Source organism: Oncorhynchus masou, unplaced genomic scaffold (genome assembly GCF_036934945.1).
Source record: "Oncorhynchus masou masou isolate Uvic2021 unplaced genomic scaffold, UVic_Omas_1.1 unplaced_scaffold_1086, whole genome shotgun sequence".
In the NCBI taxonomy this organism is placed as follows: domain Eukaryota; kingdom Metazoa; phylum Chordata; class Actinopteri; order Salmoniformes; family Salmonidae; genus Oncorhynchus; species Oncorhynchus masou.
Window position 1 is genome coordinate 174,598 of NW_027000574.1, and position 15,664 is coordinate 190,261.

Genomic DNA, 15,664 nt, shown 5'->3' on the forward strand with positions numbered 1-15,664 from the left:
AGACTACATGACCTCCTGACCTCCAGACTAGCCTACATAACCTCCTGACCTCCAGACTAGACTACATAACCTCCTGACCTCCAGACTAGACTACATAACCTCCTGACCTCCAGACTAGACTACATAACCTCCTGACCTCCAGACTAGACTACATAACCTCCTGACCTCCAGACTAGACTACATAACCTCCTGACCTGCAGACTAGACTCCAGACTAGACTAACCTCCTGACCTCCAGACTAGACTACATAACCTCCGGACCTCCAGACTACCACAGACTAGACTACATAACCTCCTGACCTCCAGACTAGACTACATAACCTCCTGACCTGCAGACTAGACTACATAACCTCCTGACCTCCAGACTAGACTACATAACCTCCTGACCTCCAGACTACCACAGACTAGACTACATAACCTCCTGACCTCCAGACTACCACAGACTAGACTACATAACCTCCTGACCTCCAGACTAGACTACATAACCTCCAGACTACCACAGACTAGACTACATAACCTCCAGACTACCACAGACTAGACTACATAACCTCCTGACCTCCAGACTAGACTACATAACCTCCTGACCTCCAGACTAGACTACATAACCTCCTGACCTCCAGACTACCACAGACTAGACTACATAACCTCCTGACCTCCAGACTAGACTACATAACCTCCTGACCTCCAGACTAGACTACATAACCTCCTGACCTCCAGACTAGACTACATAACCTCCTGACTACCACAGACTAGACTACATAACCTCCTGACCTCCAGACTAGACTACATAACCTCCTGACCTCCAGACTAGACTACATAACCTCCTGACCTCCAGACTACACTACATAACCTCCTGACCTCCAGACTAAACTACATAACCTCCTGACCTCCAGGCTACACTACATAACCTCCTGACCTCCAGACTACACTACATAACCTCCTGACCTCCAGACTAAACTACATAACCTCCTGACCTCCAGGCTACACTACATAACCTCCTGACCTCCAGACTACACTACATAACCTCCTGACCTCCAGACTAGACTACATAACCTCCTGACCTCCAGACTAGACTACATAACCTCCTGACCTCCAGACTAGACTACATAACCTCCTGACCTCCAGACTACACTACATAACCTCCTGACCTCCAGACTAAACTACATAACCTCCTGACCTCCAGACTAAACTACATAACCTCCTGACCTCCAGACTAGACTACATAACCTCCTGACCTCCAGACTAGACTACATAACCTCCTGACCTCCAGACTAGACTACATAACCTCCTGACCTCCAGACTACACTACATAACCTCCTGACCTCCAGACTACACTACATAACCTCCTGACCTCTCCTGTTACTCACCCCTTCGGTTCCCTTCAGCTATGATCACCTTCATGACCATCAGCAGCATTATCAGTGTTATTATTAACATCAATAAACCTGTTATTGGTATTGTTAGTATTATTGTTACATTTGTCAGTGCAGATACATTTCCCCCCAAAGCTTTAGTTGTAATCAGGACTGAAGAAAGAGGGAAAAGAGAAACCAGTTTGACATATAGATGATGTGTAATAATGTATTATCGAGGTGTATGTTGATGAAGAGATAGAAGAAGATATCCTACGTTGGATGTTTGACTACACCACACACACCACACACACCACACACACAATAAAACAGCTTTTCTTTTTGCTTCTTATATATACACCACATCATCTTTCCATTGAAATAACATTTTGAATTGTATTCTTCAGTATTCTTCATTTTTATGAAAAATGAATATTTTCATATCTTTTCTTTTCATGTTGTTGTTGTTGTTTCATCATCCTCTTTTTTCTCTCTCCAATCGTTGTCAGGGCTGTTTCCCTTGGAATGGCAGGAAGAAGTGTTCCGTAGTTCAGCTCAAAGTTCAGTTAGTTTTTTAATAATCTCTAAGTTTTTTGGAGCTACAACACAGCACCCACAGCACACAGACAACAAGGGGTCCAGCAAGGGGGAGAGTCACTAATATTGTGCCAGAGAGAGAGAGGGAGAGAGAGGGAGAGACAGAGACAGAGAGACAGAGAGAGACAGAGACAGAGAGACAGAGACAGAGAGAGAGACAACAGCATCAAGTGTCAATAATTCCATTTGCTGTTCAGCGATCTTCAGGTTATGTCATCATCACAAACAGTATTGATTGGTTTCTTTCTCTCTACAACTTCAGTTGAACATTATAACACTTTCCAGAGAAGAGAGAGAAGGTCATAACAAGGAGAAAAGATAGAGAGGGTAGACACATTCAGAAAAAGAGAGAGAGATGGCTAGGACAATTCCAACCAATATAGACAAGATATCTAATCCTTGAGAAGAAAAGGAGAGGGGGACATCACACAGGAGAGAAGGAGAGGGAGACATCAAAGAGGAGAGAAGGAGAAGGGGACATCACAGAGGAGAGAAGGAGAAGGGGACATCACACAGGAGAGAAGGAGAGGGAGACATCACACAGGAGAGAAGGAGAGGGAGACATCACAGAGGAGAGAAGGAGAAGGGGACATCACACAGGAGAGAAGGAGAGGGAGACATCACAGAGGAGAGAAGGAGAGGGAGACATCACAGAGGAGAGAAGGAGAGGGAGACATCACAGAAGAGAGAAGGAGAGGGAGACATCACACAGGGGAGAGAATGAGAGGGAGACATCACAGAGGAGAGAAGGAGAGGGAGACATCACAGAAGAGAGAAGGAGAGGGAGACATCACAGAGGAGAGAAGGAGAGGGAGACATCACAGAGGAGAGAAGGAGAGGGAGACATCACAGAGGAGAGAAGGAGAGGGAGACATCACAGAGGAGAGAAGGAGAGGGAGACATCACAGAGGAGAGAAGGAGAGGGAGACATCACAGAAGAGAGAAGGAGAGGGAGACATCACACAGGGGAGAGAATGAGAGGGAGACATCACAGAGGAGAGAAGGAGAGGGAGACATCACAGAAGAGAGAAGGAGAGGGAGACATCACACAGGAGAGAAGGAGAGGGAGACATCACAGAAGAGAGAAGGAGAGGGAGACATCACAGAAGAGAGAAGGAGAGGGAGACATCACACAGGAGAGAAGGAGAGGGAGACATCACAGAAGAGAGAAGGAGAGGGAGACATCACAGAGGAGAGAAGGAGAGGGAGACATCACAGAGGAGAGAAGGAGAAGGGGACATCACACAGGAGAGAAGGGGACATCACACAGGGGAGAAGGGGACATCACAGAGGAGAGAAGGAGAGGGAGACATCACAGAGGAGAGAGGGAGAAGGGGACATCACAAAGGAGAGAAGGAGAAGGGGACATCCCACAGGAGAGAAGGGGACATCACACAGGGGAGAAGGGGACATCACACAGGGGAGAAGGGGACATCACGCAGGAGAGAAGGAGAGTTAGACATCACAGAGGAGAGAAGGAGAAGGGGATATCACACTGGAGAGAAGGAGAGGGAGACATCACAGAAGAGAGAAGGAGAAGGGGACATCACACAGGAGAGAAGGAGAGGGAGACATCACACAGGAGAGAAGGAGACATCACACAGGAGAGAAGGGGACATCACACAGGGGAGAAGGGGACATCACACAGGGGAGAAGGGGACATCACAGAGGAGACAAGGAGAGGGAGACATCACAGAGGAGAGAAGGAGAGGGGGACATCACGCAGGAGAGAAGGAGAGGGAGACATCACAGAGGAGAGACGGAGAGAAGGCCAGAAGGAGAGAAGGAGAGGGAGACATCACAGAGGAGAGAAGGAGAGAAGGACAGAAGGACAGAATGAGAGAGAGACATCACACAGGAGAGATGGAGGGAGACATCACAGAGGAGAGAAGGAATGAAAGAGAGGAAAGAAGGACAGAAGGAGAGGAAGACATCACAGAGGAGAGACGGAGAGAAGGGGAGAAGGAGAGGGAGACATCACAGATTAGAGAAGGAGAGAAGGACAGGGACACATCATTTCCATACAGATTATTTTCTAGAGGGGTTTTGTCTGTCTCAGAATTACTTTACACTCATATTACTGTTACTTGGAATATTTGTTTATAATGGCACTGCATATTTTATTGAAAGATTTTCTGTGATTCCATGGGACATCGTTGCAGTGGCCAAAATGGCACCGTACCTACAGTAGGCTAGTAGAGGCTGCAGTGGGGAAGAGACAAACCACACGTCAGAGCTCAACATAAGGACAGACAGACACAGGGGGACCATTGGCAGGGTGGAGGAGGGAGACAGGGGTGAATGAGAAGAAACCCAGGAAGAGAGGAGAGAAGTAGAATAGAACAGATAGAGGAGAGGAGGGCAGAGGGGTCTAAAGGTAAAGAGAGCGGATGGCTAATTGTACCCGTATTTTGCAGCCTGGCAGGTAGTCAGTGTTGTGCATAAGGATGGGGATTGGACGTTGGAGGGAGGGGGAGGGTATGGGGTCACTGAAGTGGGGGTAGGCGGGACCATCAGGCCTTGAGAGCGTGCCATTGGGCCACGTTGGTACGCGGCCGGCCCATCATGTCCTTCCAGTGTTTCACTTCCGCTGGACCACTCTTCCATGATAGGTAGATCTGAGAGAGAAAGAGAGAGAGAGAGCGGGAGGGAGAGGGGGCAGGGAGAGATGGAGAGAAAGAGAGAAAGAAGGGGAGAGAGAGAGGGAGGGAGTGCGAGAAAGAGATTTTTTTGTCCATCAAAATAATCCAATCAGGGATGTTCTCAGGTTTAAGCCAGGTAAAATGAGCAGGGAGCAGTGAGTTGGTTACCTTGCCGATGACATCGTTGCGGCTGAGCCGGTCCTTGTCCATGACCGTGATGATGATGGTGGTCTCCCGGAGGACGTGGGCCGGAACATCGAAGGGGAAAGACTCATTGAAGACGGGGTTGAGACAACGCTTTATAGTCACTGTCTTCTTCTTCTCAATGCGTTTGTCCTTGTGCATCAGCCAAAGCTTCACATAGGGGTCTGAAAGGAGGAGGTGGAGGAAGAGGATGAGGAGGAGGAGGAAGAGGTGGAGGTGGAGGTGGAGGAGGAAGAGGAGGAGGTAGAGGAGGAGGAAGAGGTGGAGGAGGAGGAGGAGGAGGAGGAGGTGGAGGTGGAGGTGTAGGAGGAGGAAGAGGAAGAGGAAGAGGAGGAGGTGGAGGAAGAGGAGGAGGTGGAGGAGGAAGAGGAGGAGTAGGAGGAGTAGGAGGTGGAGGTGGAGGAGGAGGAAGAGGAGGAGGAGGTGGAGGAGGAAGAGGAGGTGGAGGAGGAGGAAGAGGAGGAAGAGGAGGGGGAGGAGGAGGAGGAAGAGGAGGTGGAGGAGGATGAGGAGGAGGAGGAGAAGAGGAATACAGGTTAGATCAAGACATTAAAACAATATCAAATTAATATCTAATCCATGAGTTCAGGGGTCTCCAACCTTTTCTTGCCCTGGAACCCCTCCCAGGCAAACTGACGACCCAGGGACCCCCTCCCAGGCAAACTGACGACCCAGGGACCCCCTCCCAGGCAAACTGACGACCCAGGGACCCCCTCCCAGGCAAACTGACGACCCAGGAACCCCCTCCCAGGCAAACTGACGACCCAGGAACCCCCTCCCAGGCAAACTGACGACATAGGAACCCCTATCAGGCAAACTGACGACCCAGGAACCCCCTCCCAGGCAAACTGACGACCCAGGAACCCCCTCCCAGGCAAACTGACGACCCAGGAACCCCCTCCCAGGCAAACTGACGACCCAGGAACCCCCTCCCAGGCAAACTGACGACCCAGGAACCCCCTATCAGGCAAACTGACGACCCAGGAACCCCTATCAGGCAAACTGACGACCCAGGAACCCCCTATCAAGCAAACTGACGACCCAGGGACCCCTCCCAGGCAAACTGACGACCCAGGGACCCCTCCCAGGCAAACTGACGACCCAGGAACCCCCTCCCAGGCAAACTGACGACCCAGGAACCCCCTCCCAGGCAAACTGACGACCCAGGGACCCCCTCCCAGGCAAACTGACGACCCAGGAACCCCCTCCCAGGCAAACTGACGACCCAGGGACCCCTCCCAGGCAAACTGACGACCCAGGAACCCCTCCCAGGCAAACTGACGACCCAGGAACCCCCTCCCAGGCAAACTGACGACCCAGGAAACCCCTCCCAGGCAAACTGACGACCCAGGAACCCCCTATCAGGCAAACTGACGACCCAGGAACCCCCTATCAGGCAAACTGACGACCCAGGAACCCCTCCCAGGCAAACTGACGACCCAGGAACCCCCTCCCAGGCAAACTGACGACCCAGGAACCCCCTCCCAGGCAAACTGACGACCCAGGAACCCCCTCCCAGGCAAACTGACGACCCAGGAACCCCTATCAGGCAAACTGACGACCCAGGAACCCCCTATCAGGCAAACTGACGACCCAGGGACCCCTCCCAGGCAAACTGACAACCCAGGGACCCCCTCCCAGGCAAACTGACGACCCAGGAACCCCCTCCCAGGCAAACTGACAACCCAGGAACCCCTATCAGGCAAACTGACGACCCAGGAACCCCTATCAGGCAAACTGACGACCCAGGAACCCCTCCCAGGCAAACTGACGACCCAGGAACCCCCTCCCAGGCAAACTGACAACACAGGAACCCCCTATCAGGCAAACTGACGACCCAGGAACCCCCTCCCAGGCAAACTGACGACCCTGGAACCCCTATCAGGCAAACTGACGACCTAGGAACCCCCTCCCAGGCAAACTGACGACATAGGAACCCCCTATCAGGCAAACTGACGACCCAGGAACCCCTCCCAGGCAAACTGACAACCCAGGAACCCCTATCAGGCAAACTGACGACCCAGGAACCCCCTCCCAGGCAAACTGACGACCCAGGAACCCCCTATCAGGCAAACTGACGACCCAGGAACCCCCTATCAGGCAAACTGACGACCCTGGAACCCCCTCCCAGGCAAACTGACGACCCTGGAACCCCTCCCAGGCAAACTGACGACCCAGGAACCCCCTCCCAGGCAAACTGACGACCCAGGAACCCCTCCCAGGCAAACTGACGACCCAGGGACCCCCTCCCAGGCAAACTGACGACCCATGAACCCCCTCCCAGACAAACTGACGACCCAGGGACCCCCTCCCAGGCAAACTGACGACCCAGGGACCCCTCCCAGGCAAACTGACGACCCAGGGATCCCCTCCCAGGCAACTGACGACCCAGGAACCCCCTCCCAGGCAAACTGATGACCCAGGGACCCCCTCTCAGGCAAACTGACGACCCAGGGACCCCCTCCCAGGCAAACTGACGACCCAGGAACCCCCTCCCAGGCAAACTGACGACCCAGGAACCCCCTCCCAGGCAAACTGACGACCCAGGGACCCCTCCCAGGCAAACTGACGACCCAGGGACCCCCTCCCAGGCAAACTGACGACCCATGAACCCCCTCCCAGACAAACTGACGACCCAGGGACCCCCTCCCAGGCAAACTGACGACCCAGGGACCCCCTCCCAGGCAAACTGACGACCCAGGGATCCCCTCCCAGGCAACTGACGACCCAGGAACCCCCTCCCAGGCAAACTGATGACCCAGGGAACCCCTCTCAGGCAAACTGACGACCCAGGGACCCCTCCCAGGCAAACTGACGACCCAGGAACCCCTCCCAGGCAAACTGACGACCCAGGAACCCCTCCCAGGCAAACTGACGACCCAGGGACCCCTCCCAGGCAAACTGACGACCCAGGAACCCCCTCCCAGGCAAACTAACGACCCAGGGACCCCCTCCCAGGCACCCTGATGACCCAGGAACCCCCTCCCAGGCAAACTGACGACTCAGGAACCCCCTCCCAGGCAAACTGACGACCCAGGAACCCCTCCCAGGCAAACTGACAACCCAGGGACCCCTCCCAGGCAAACTGACGACACAGGAACCCCCACCCAGGCAAAATGACGACCGAGGAACCCCCTCCCAGGCGAACTGACGACCCAGGAACCCCCTCCCAGGCCAACTGACGACCCAGGAACCCCCTCCCAGGCCAACTGACGACCCAGGAACCCTATCCCAGGCCAACTGACGACCCAGGAACCCTATCCCAGGCAAACTGACGACCCAGGAACCCCCTCCCAGGCAAAATGACGACCCAGGGACCCCCTCCCAGGCAAACTGACGACCCAGGAACCCCCTCCCAGGCCAACTGACGACCCAGGAACCCCCTCCCAGGCAAAATGACGACCCAGGGAATCCCTCCCAGGCAAACTGATGACCCAGGAACCCCTCCCAGGCAAACTTATCACACAGGAACCCCCTCCCAGGCAAAATGACGACCCAGGAACCCCCTCCCAGGCAAACTGACGACCCAGGGACCCCTCCCAGGCAAACTGACGACCCAGGGACCCCTCCCAGGCAAACTGACGACCCAGGGAACCCCTCCCAGGCAAACTGACGACCCAGGGAACCCCTACCAGGCAAACTGACAACCCAGGGAACGCCTCCCAGGCAAACTGACGACCCAGGGACCCCCTCCCAGGCAAAATGACGACCCAGGGACCCCCTCCCAGGCAAAATGACGACCCAGAGACCCCTTCCCAGGCCAACTGACGACCCAGGAACCCTATCCCAGGTAAAATGACGACCCAGGGAATCCTTCCCAGGCAAACTGATCACACAGGAACCCCCTCCCAGGCAAAATGACGACCCAGGAACCCCCTCCCAGGCAAACTGATGACCCAGGGACCCCTCCCAGGCAAACTAACGACCCAGGGACCCCTCCCAGGCAAACTGACGACCCAGGGACCCCTCCCAGGCAAACTGACGACCCAGGGACCCCTCCCAGGCAAACTGACGACCCAGGAATGCCCCCCAGGCAAACTGACGACCCAGGGACGCCCTCCCAGGCAAAATGACGACCCAGGGACCCCCTCCCAGGCAGAATGACGACCCAGGGACCCCCTCCCAGGAAGAATGACGACCCAGGGACTCCCTCCCAGGCAAAATGACGACCAAGGAACCCCCTCCCAGACCAACTGACGACCAAGGAACCCCCTCCCAGACCAACTGACGACCCAGAAACCCCCTCCCAGGCAAAATGACGACCCAGGGAATCCAACCCAGGCAAACTGATGACCCAGGAACCCCCTCCCAGTAAAGCTGATCACACAGGAACCCCCTCCCAGGCAAAATGACGACCCAGGAACCCCCTCCCAGGAAAAATGACGACCCAGGAACCCCCTCCCAGGAAAAATGACGACCCAGGAACCCCCTCCCAGGAAAAATGACGACCCAGGAACCCCCATCACACATCAGTATTTTTGACTTATCATCAGGTGTATGGCAAGGATAAGTAATCAACATTGTAAAATTAATAGATTTGGTAAATGTTTTACCATTATTTTGACCTACCCACAGACCACCAGTCAGTAGACTAACAGTCAATAGACTGCCAGCCAATAGACTACCAGCCAATAGACTAATAGTTACCAGTCAATAGACACCAGCTACCAGCCAATAGACTACCACTCAATAGACTACCACTCAATAGACTACCAGCCAATAGACTACCAGCCAACAGACTACCAGTCAATAGACTACCAGCTACCAGCCAATAGACTACCACTCAATAGACTACCAGCCAATAGAATACCAGCTACCAGCCAATAGACGACCACTCAATAGACTACCAGCTACCAGCCAATAGACTACCACTCAATAGACTACCAGCCAATAGACTACCAGCTACCAGCCAATAGACTACCAGTCAATAGACTACCAGCCACCAGCCAATAGACTACCAGCTACCAGTCAATAGACTACCACTCAATAGACTACCAGCCAATAGACTACCAGCTACCAGCCAATAGACTACCAGTCAATAGACTACCAGCCAATAGACTACCAGCTACCACTCAGTAGACTACCGCTCAATAGACTACCACTCAATAGACTACCAGCCAATAGACCCAGCTAGACAAATAGACTATGCCGATGATGGATGAGGCGTGGCTGGGTCATCCAGTGAGAATGTAATCTCTATACCTGCACTTTGGAGATCTACTCAGGCTAAATATACCAGCCAATAGACTACCAGTCAATAGACTACCAGCTACCAGCCAATAGACTACCAGTCAATAGACTACCAGCTACCAGCCAATAGACTACCAGCTACCAGCCAATAAACTACCAGACAATAGACTACCAGTCAATAGACCTCCAGCTACCAGCCAATAGACTACCAGCCAATAGACTACCAGCTACCAGTCAATAGACTACCAGCCAATAGACTACCAGCTAATAGACTATCAGCTACCAGCCAATAGACTACCAGCTAATACACTACCAGCTACCAGTCAACAGACTACCAGTCAATAGACTACCAGCCAATAGACTACCAGCTACCAGCCAATAGACTACCAGCTAACAGCCAATAGACTATGCCGATGATGGATGAGGCGTGGCTGGGTCATCCAGTGAGAATGTAATCTCTATACCTGCACTTTGGAGATCTACTCAGGCTAAATATACCAGTCAATAGACTACCAGCCAATAGACTACCAGTTAATAGACTACCAGCTACCAGCCAATAGACTACCAGCCAATAGACTACCAGTCAATAGACTACCAGCTACCAGCCAATAGACTACCAGCCAATAGACTACCAGCTGCCAGCCAATAGACTACCAGCCAATAGACTACCAGCTAATAGACTACCAGCTACCAGCCAATAGACTACCAGCTACCAGCCAATAGACTACCAGCCAATAGACTACCAGTCAATAGACTACCAGCTACCAGCCAATAGACTACCAGCTACCAGTCAATAGACTACCACTCAGTAGACTACCACTCAATAGACTACCACTCAATAGACTACCAGCCAATAGACTACCAGTCAATAGACTACCAGCTACCAGCCAATAGACAACCAACCAATAGGCTACCAGCAACCAGCCAATAGACTACCAGCTACCAGCCAATAGACTACCAGCCAATAGAATACCAGTCAATAGACTACCAGTCAATAGACTACCAGCTACCAGCCAATAGACTACCAGCTACCAGCCAATAGACTACCACTCAATAGACTACCAGTCAATAGACTACCAGCCAATAGACTACCAGCTACCAGCCAATAGACTACCACTCAATAGACTACCAGTCAATAGACTACCAGCCAATAGACTACCAGTCAATAGACTACCAGTCAATAGACTACCAGCTACCAGCCAATAGACTACCAGCTACCAGCCAATAGACTACCACTCAATAGACTACCAGTCAATAGACTACCAGCCAATAGACTACCAGCTACCAGCCAATAGACTACCACTCAATAGACTACCAGTCAATAGACTACCAGTCAATAGACTACCAGCCAATAGACTACCAGTCAATAGACTACCAGCTACCAGTCAATAGACTACCAGTCAATAGACTACCAGCTACCAGCCAATAGACTACCAGCCAATAGACTACCAGCTACCAGCCAATAGACTACCAGTCAATAGACTACCAGCTACCAGCCAATAGACTACCAGTCAATAGACTACCAGCTACCAGCCAATAGACTACCAGTCAATAGACTACCAGCTACCAGCCAATAGACTACCAGTCAATAGACTACCAGCCAATAGACTACCAGCCAATAGACTATGCCGATGATGGATGAGGCATGGCTGGGTCATCCAGTGAGAATGTAATCTCTATACCTGCACTTTGGAGATCTACTCAGGCTAAATATACCAGTCAATAGACTACCAGTCAATAGACTACCAGCTACTAGCCAATAGACTACCAGTCAATAGACTACCAGCCAATAGACTACCAGCCAATAGACTACCAGCTTCCAGCCAATAGACTACCAGCTACCAGCCAATACTCTACCAGCTAACAGCCAATAGACTACCAGTCAATAGACTACCAGTCAATAGACTACCAGCTACCAGCCAATAGACTACCAGCTAATAGACTACCAGCCAATAGACTACCAGCCAATAGACAGCCATGATGGATGAGGCGTATCCAGTGAGAATGTAATCTCTATACCTGCACTTTGGAGATCTACTCAGGCTAAATATACCAGCCAATAGACTACCAGTCAATAGACTACCAGCTACCAGCCAATAGACTACCAGCCAATAGACTACCAGCTACCAGCCAATAGACTACCAGCCAATAGACTACCAGCTACCAGCCAATAGACTACCAGCCAATAGACTACCAGCTACCAGTCAATAGACTACCAGCCAATAGACTAACAACTAATAGACTACCAGCTACCAGCCAATAGACTACCAGCTACCTACCAGCCAATAGACTACCAGCCAATAGACTACCAGCCAATAGACTACCAGCCAATAGACTACCAGCCAATAGACTACCAGCCAATAGACTACCAGCTACCAGCCAATAGACTACCAGCCAATAGACTACCAGTCAATAGACTACCAGCTACCAGCCAATAGACTACCAGCCAATAGACTACCAGTCAATAGACTACCAGCTACCAGCCAATAGACTACCAGCTAACAGCCAATAGACTATGCCGATGATGGATGAGGCGTGGCTGGGTCATCCAGTGAGAATGTAATCTCTATACCTGCACTTTGGAGATCTACTCAGGCTAAATATACCAGTCAATAGACTACCAGCTACCAGCCAATAGACTACCAGCCAATAGACTACCAGCTACCAGCCAATAAACTACCAGCCAATAGACTACCAGTCAATAGACTACCAGCTACCAGCCAATAGACTACGAGCCAATAGACTACCAGCTACCAGTCAATAGACTACCAGCCAATAGACTACCAGCTAATAGACTACCAGCTACCAGCCAATAGACTACCAGCTAATAGACTACCAGCCAATAGACTACCAGCTACCAGGCAATAGACTACCAGCCAATAGACTACCAGTCAATAGACTACCAGCTACCAGCCAATAGACTACCAGCCAATAGACTACCAGTCAATAGACTACCAGCTACCAGCCAATAGACTACCAGCCAATAGACTACCACTCAATAGACTACCAGCCAATAGACTACCAGTCAATAGACTACCAGTCAATAGACTACCAGCTACCAGCCAATAGACTATGCCGATGATGGATGAGGCGTGGCTGGGTCATCCAGTGAGAATGTAATCTCTATACCTGCACTTTGGAGATCTACTCAGGCTAAATATACCAGCCAATAGACTACCAGTCAATAGACTACCAGCTACCAGCCAATAGACTACCAGCTACCAGCCAATAAACTACCAGCCAATAGACTACCAGCTACCAGCCAATAGACTACCAGCCAATAGACTACCAGCTACCAGCCAATAGACTACCAGCTAATAGACTACCAGCTACCAGTCAACAGACTACCAGTCAATAGACTACCAGCCAATAGACTACCAGCTACCAGCCAATAGACTACCAGCTAATAGACTACCAGCCAATAGACTACCAGCCAATAGACTACCAGCTACCAGCCAATAGACTACCAGCCAATAGACTACCAGTCAATAGACTACCAGCTACCAGCCAATAGACTACCAGCCAATAGACTACCAGTCAATAGACTACCAGCTACCAGCCAATAGACTACCAGCCAATAGACTACCAGCTACCAGCCAATAGACTACCAGCTAATAGACTACCAGCCAATAGACTACCAGCCAATAGACTACCAGCTACCAGCCAATAGACTACCAGCCAATAGACTACCAGTCAATAGACTACCAGCTACCAGCCAATAGACTACCAGCCAATAGACTACCAGTCAATAGACTACCAGCAATAGACTACCAGCTAACAGCCAATAGACTATGCCGATGATGGATGAGGCGTGGCTGGGTCATCCAGTGAGAATGTAATCTCTATACCTGCACTTTGGAGATCTACTCAGGCTAAATATACCAGTCAATAGACTACCAGCTACCAGCCAATAGACTACCAATAGACTACCAGCTACCAGCCAATAGACTACCAGCCAATAGACTACCAGCTACCCAGCTACCAGCCAATAGACTACCAGCCAATAGACTACCAGCTACCAGTCAATAGACTACCAGCCAATAGACTACCACTACCAGCTAATAGACTACCAGCTACCAGCCAATAGACTACCAGCTAATAGACTACCAGCCCAGCCAATAGACTACCAGCCAATAGACTACCAGTCAATAGACTACCAGCTACTACCAGCCAATAGACTACCAGTCAATAGACTACCAGCTACCAGCCAATAGACTACCAGCCAATAGACTACCAGTCAATAGACTACCAGCTACCAGCCAATAGACTACCAGCAATAGACAATAGACTACCAGTCAATAGACTACCAGCCAATAGACTACCAGCCAATAGACTACCAGTCAATAGACTACCAGCTACCAGCCAATAGACTATGCCGATGATGGATGAGGCGTGGCTGGGTCATCCAGTGAGAATGTAATCTCTATACCTGCACTTTGGAGATCTACCTAAATATACCAGTCAACAGACTACCAGTCAATAGACTACCAGCTACCAGCCAATAGACTACCAGCCAATAGACTACCAGCTACCAGCCAATAGACTACCAGCTACCAGCCAATAGACTACCAGCCAATAGACTACCAGCTACCAGCCAATAGACTACCAGCTACCAGTCAACAGACTACCAGTCAATAGACTACCAGTCAATAGACTACCAGCTACCAGCCAATAGACTACCAGCCAATAGACTACCAGCTAATAGACTACCAGTCAATAGACTATGCCGATGATGGATGAGGCGTGGCTGGGTCATCCAGTGAGAATGTAATCTCTATACCTGCACTTTGGAGATCTACTCAGGCTAAATATACCAGCCAATAGACTACCAGTCAATAGACTACCAGCTACCAGCCAATAGACTACCAGCTACAGCTACCAGCCAATAGACTACCAGCTACCAGCCAATAGACTACCAGCTAGACTACCAGCTACCAGCCATAGACTACCAGCCAATAGACTACCAGCTACCAGTCAATAGACTACCAGCCAATAGACTACCAGCTAATAGACTACCAGCTACCAGCCAATAGACTACCAGCTAATAGACTACCAGCTACCAGTCAGACTACCAGCTACAGCCAATAGACTACCAGCTAATAGACTACCAGCTACCAGCCAATAGACTAAGCCAGACTACCAGCCAATAGACTACCAGCCAATAGACTACCAGTCAATAGACTACCAGCTACCAGCCAATAGACTACCAGCCAATAGACTACCAGTCAATAGACTACCAGCTACCAGCTACCCAGCCAATAGACTACCAGCCAATAGACTACCAGTCAATAGACTACCAGTCAATAGACTACCAGCTACCAGCCAATAGACTATGCCGATGATGGATGAGGCGTGGCTGGGTCATCCAGTGAGAATGTAATCTCTATACCTGCACTTTGGAGATCTACTCAGGCTAAATATACCAGTCAACAGACTACCAGTCAATAGACTACCAGCTACCAGCCAATAGACTACCAGTCAATAGACTACCAGCTACCAGCCAATAGACTACCAGACAATAGACTACCAGCCAATAGACTACCAGCTACCAGCCAATAGACTACCAGCTACCAGCCAATAGACTACCAGCTACCAGTCAATAGACTACCAGCTACCAGCCAATAGACTACCAGCTACCAGCCAATAGACTACCAGCCAATAGACTACCAGCAATAGACTA

At 50.9% G+C, this 15,664-nt stretch overlaps 1 protein-coding gene across 1 annotated transcript in view; it reads right to left on the reverse strand.

Annotated features, from left to right (window-relative positions):
* Positions 1-1,819: 1,819 nt before the first annotated feature.
* LOC135529070 (synaptotagmin-7-like) overlaps positions 1,820-15,664 on the reverse strand; it is a gene marked incomplete at its 5' end in the record, with an annotated part of 44,668 nt that continues 30,823 nt past the window's right edge. Inside the window, 3 exons of the mRNA XM_064957980.1 lie at positions 1,820-4,150; positions 4,353-4,566; positions 4,759-4,958. Coding sequence (XP_064814052.1) covers positions 4,462-4,566; positions 4,759-4,958 — 305 coding nt within the window. The remainder of the gene's footprint in view (positions 4,151-4,352; positions 4,567-4,758; positions 4,959-15,664) is intronic.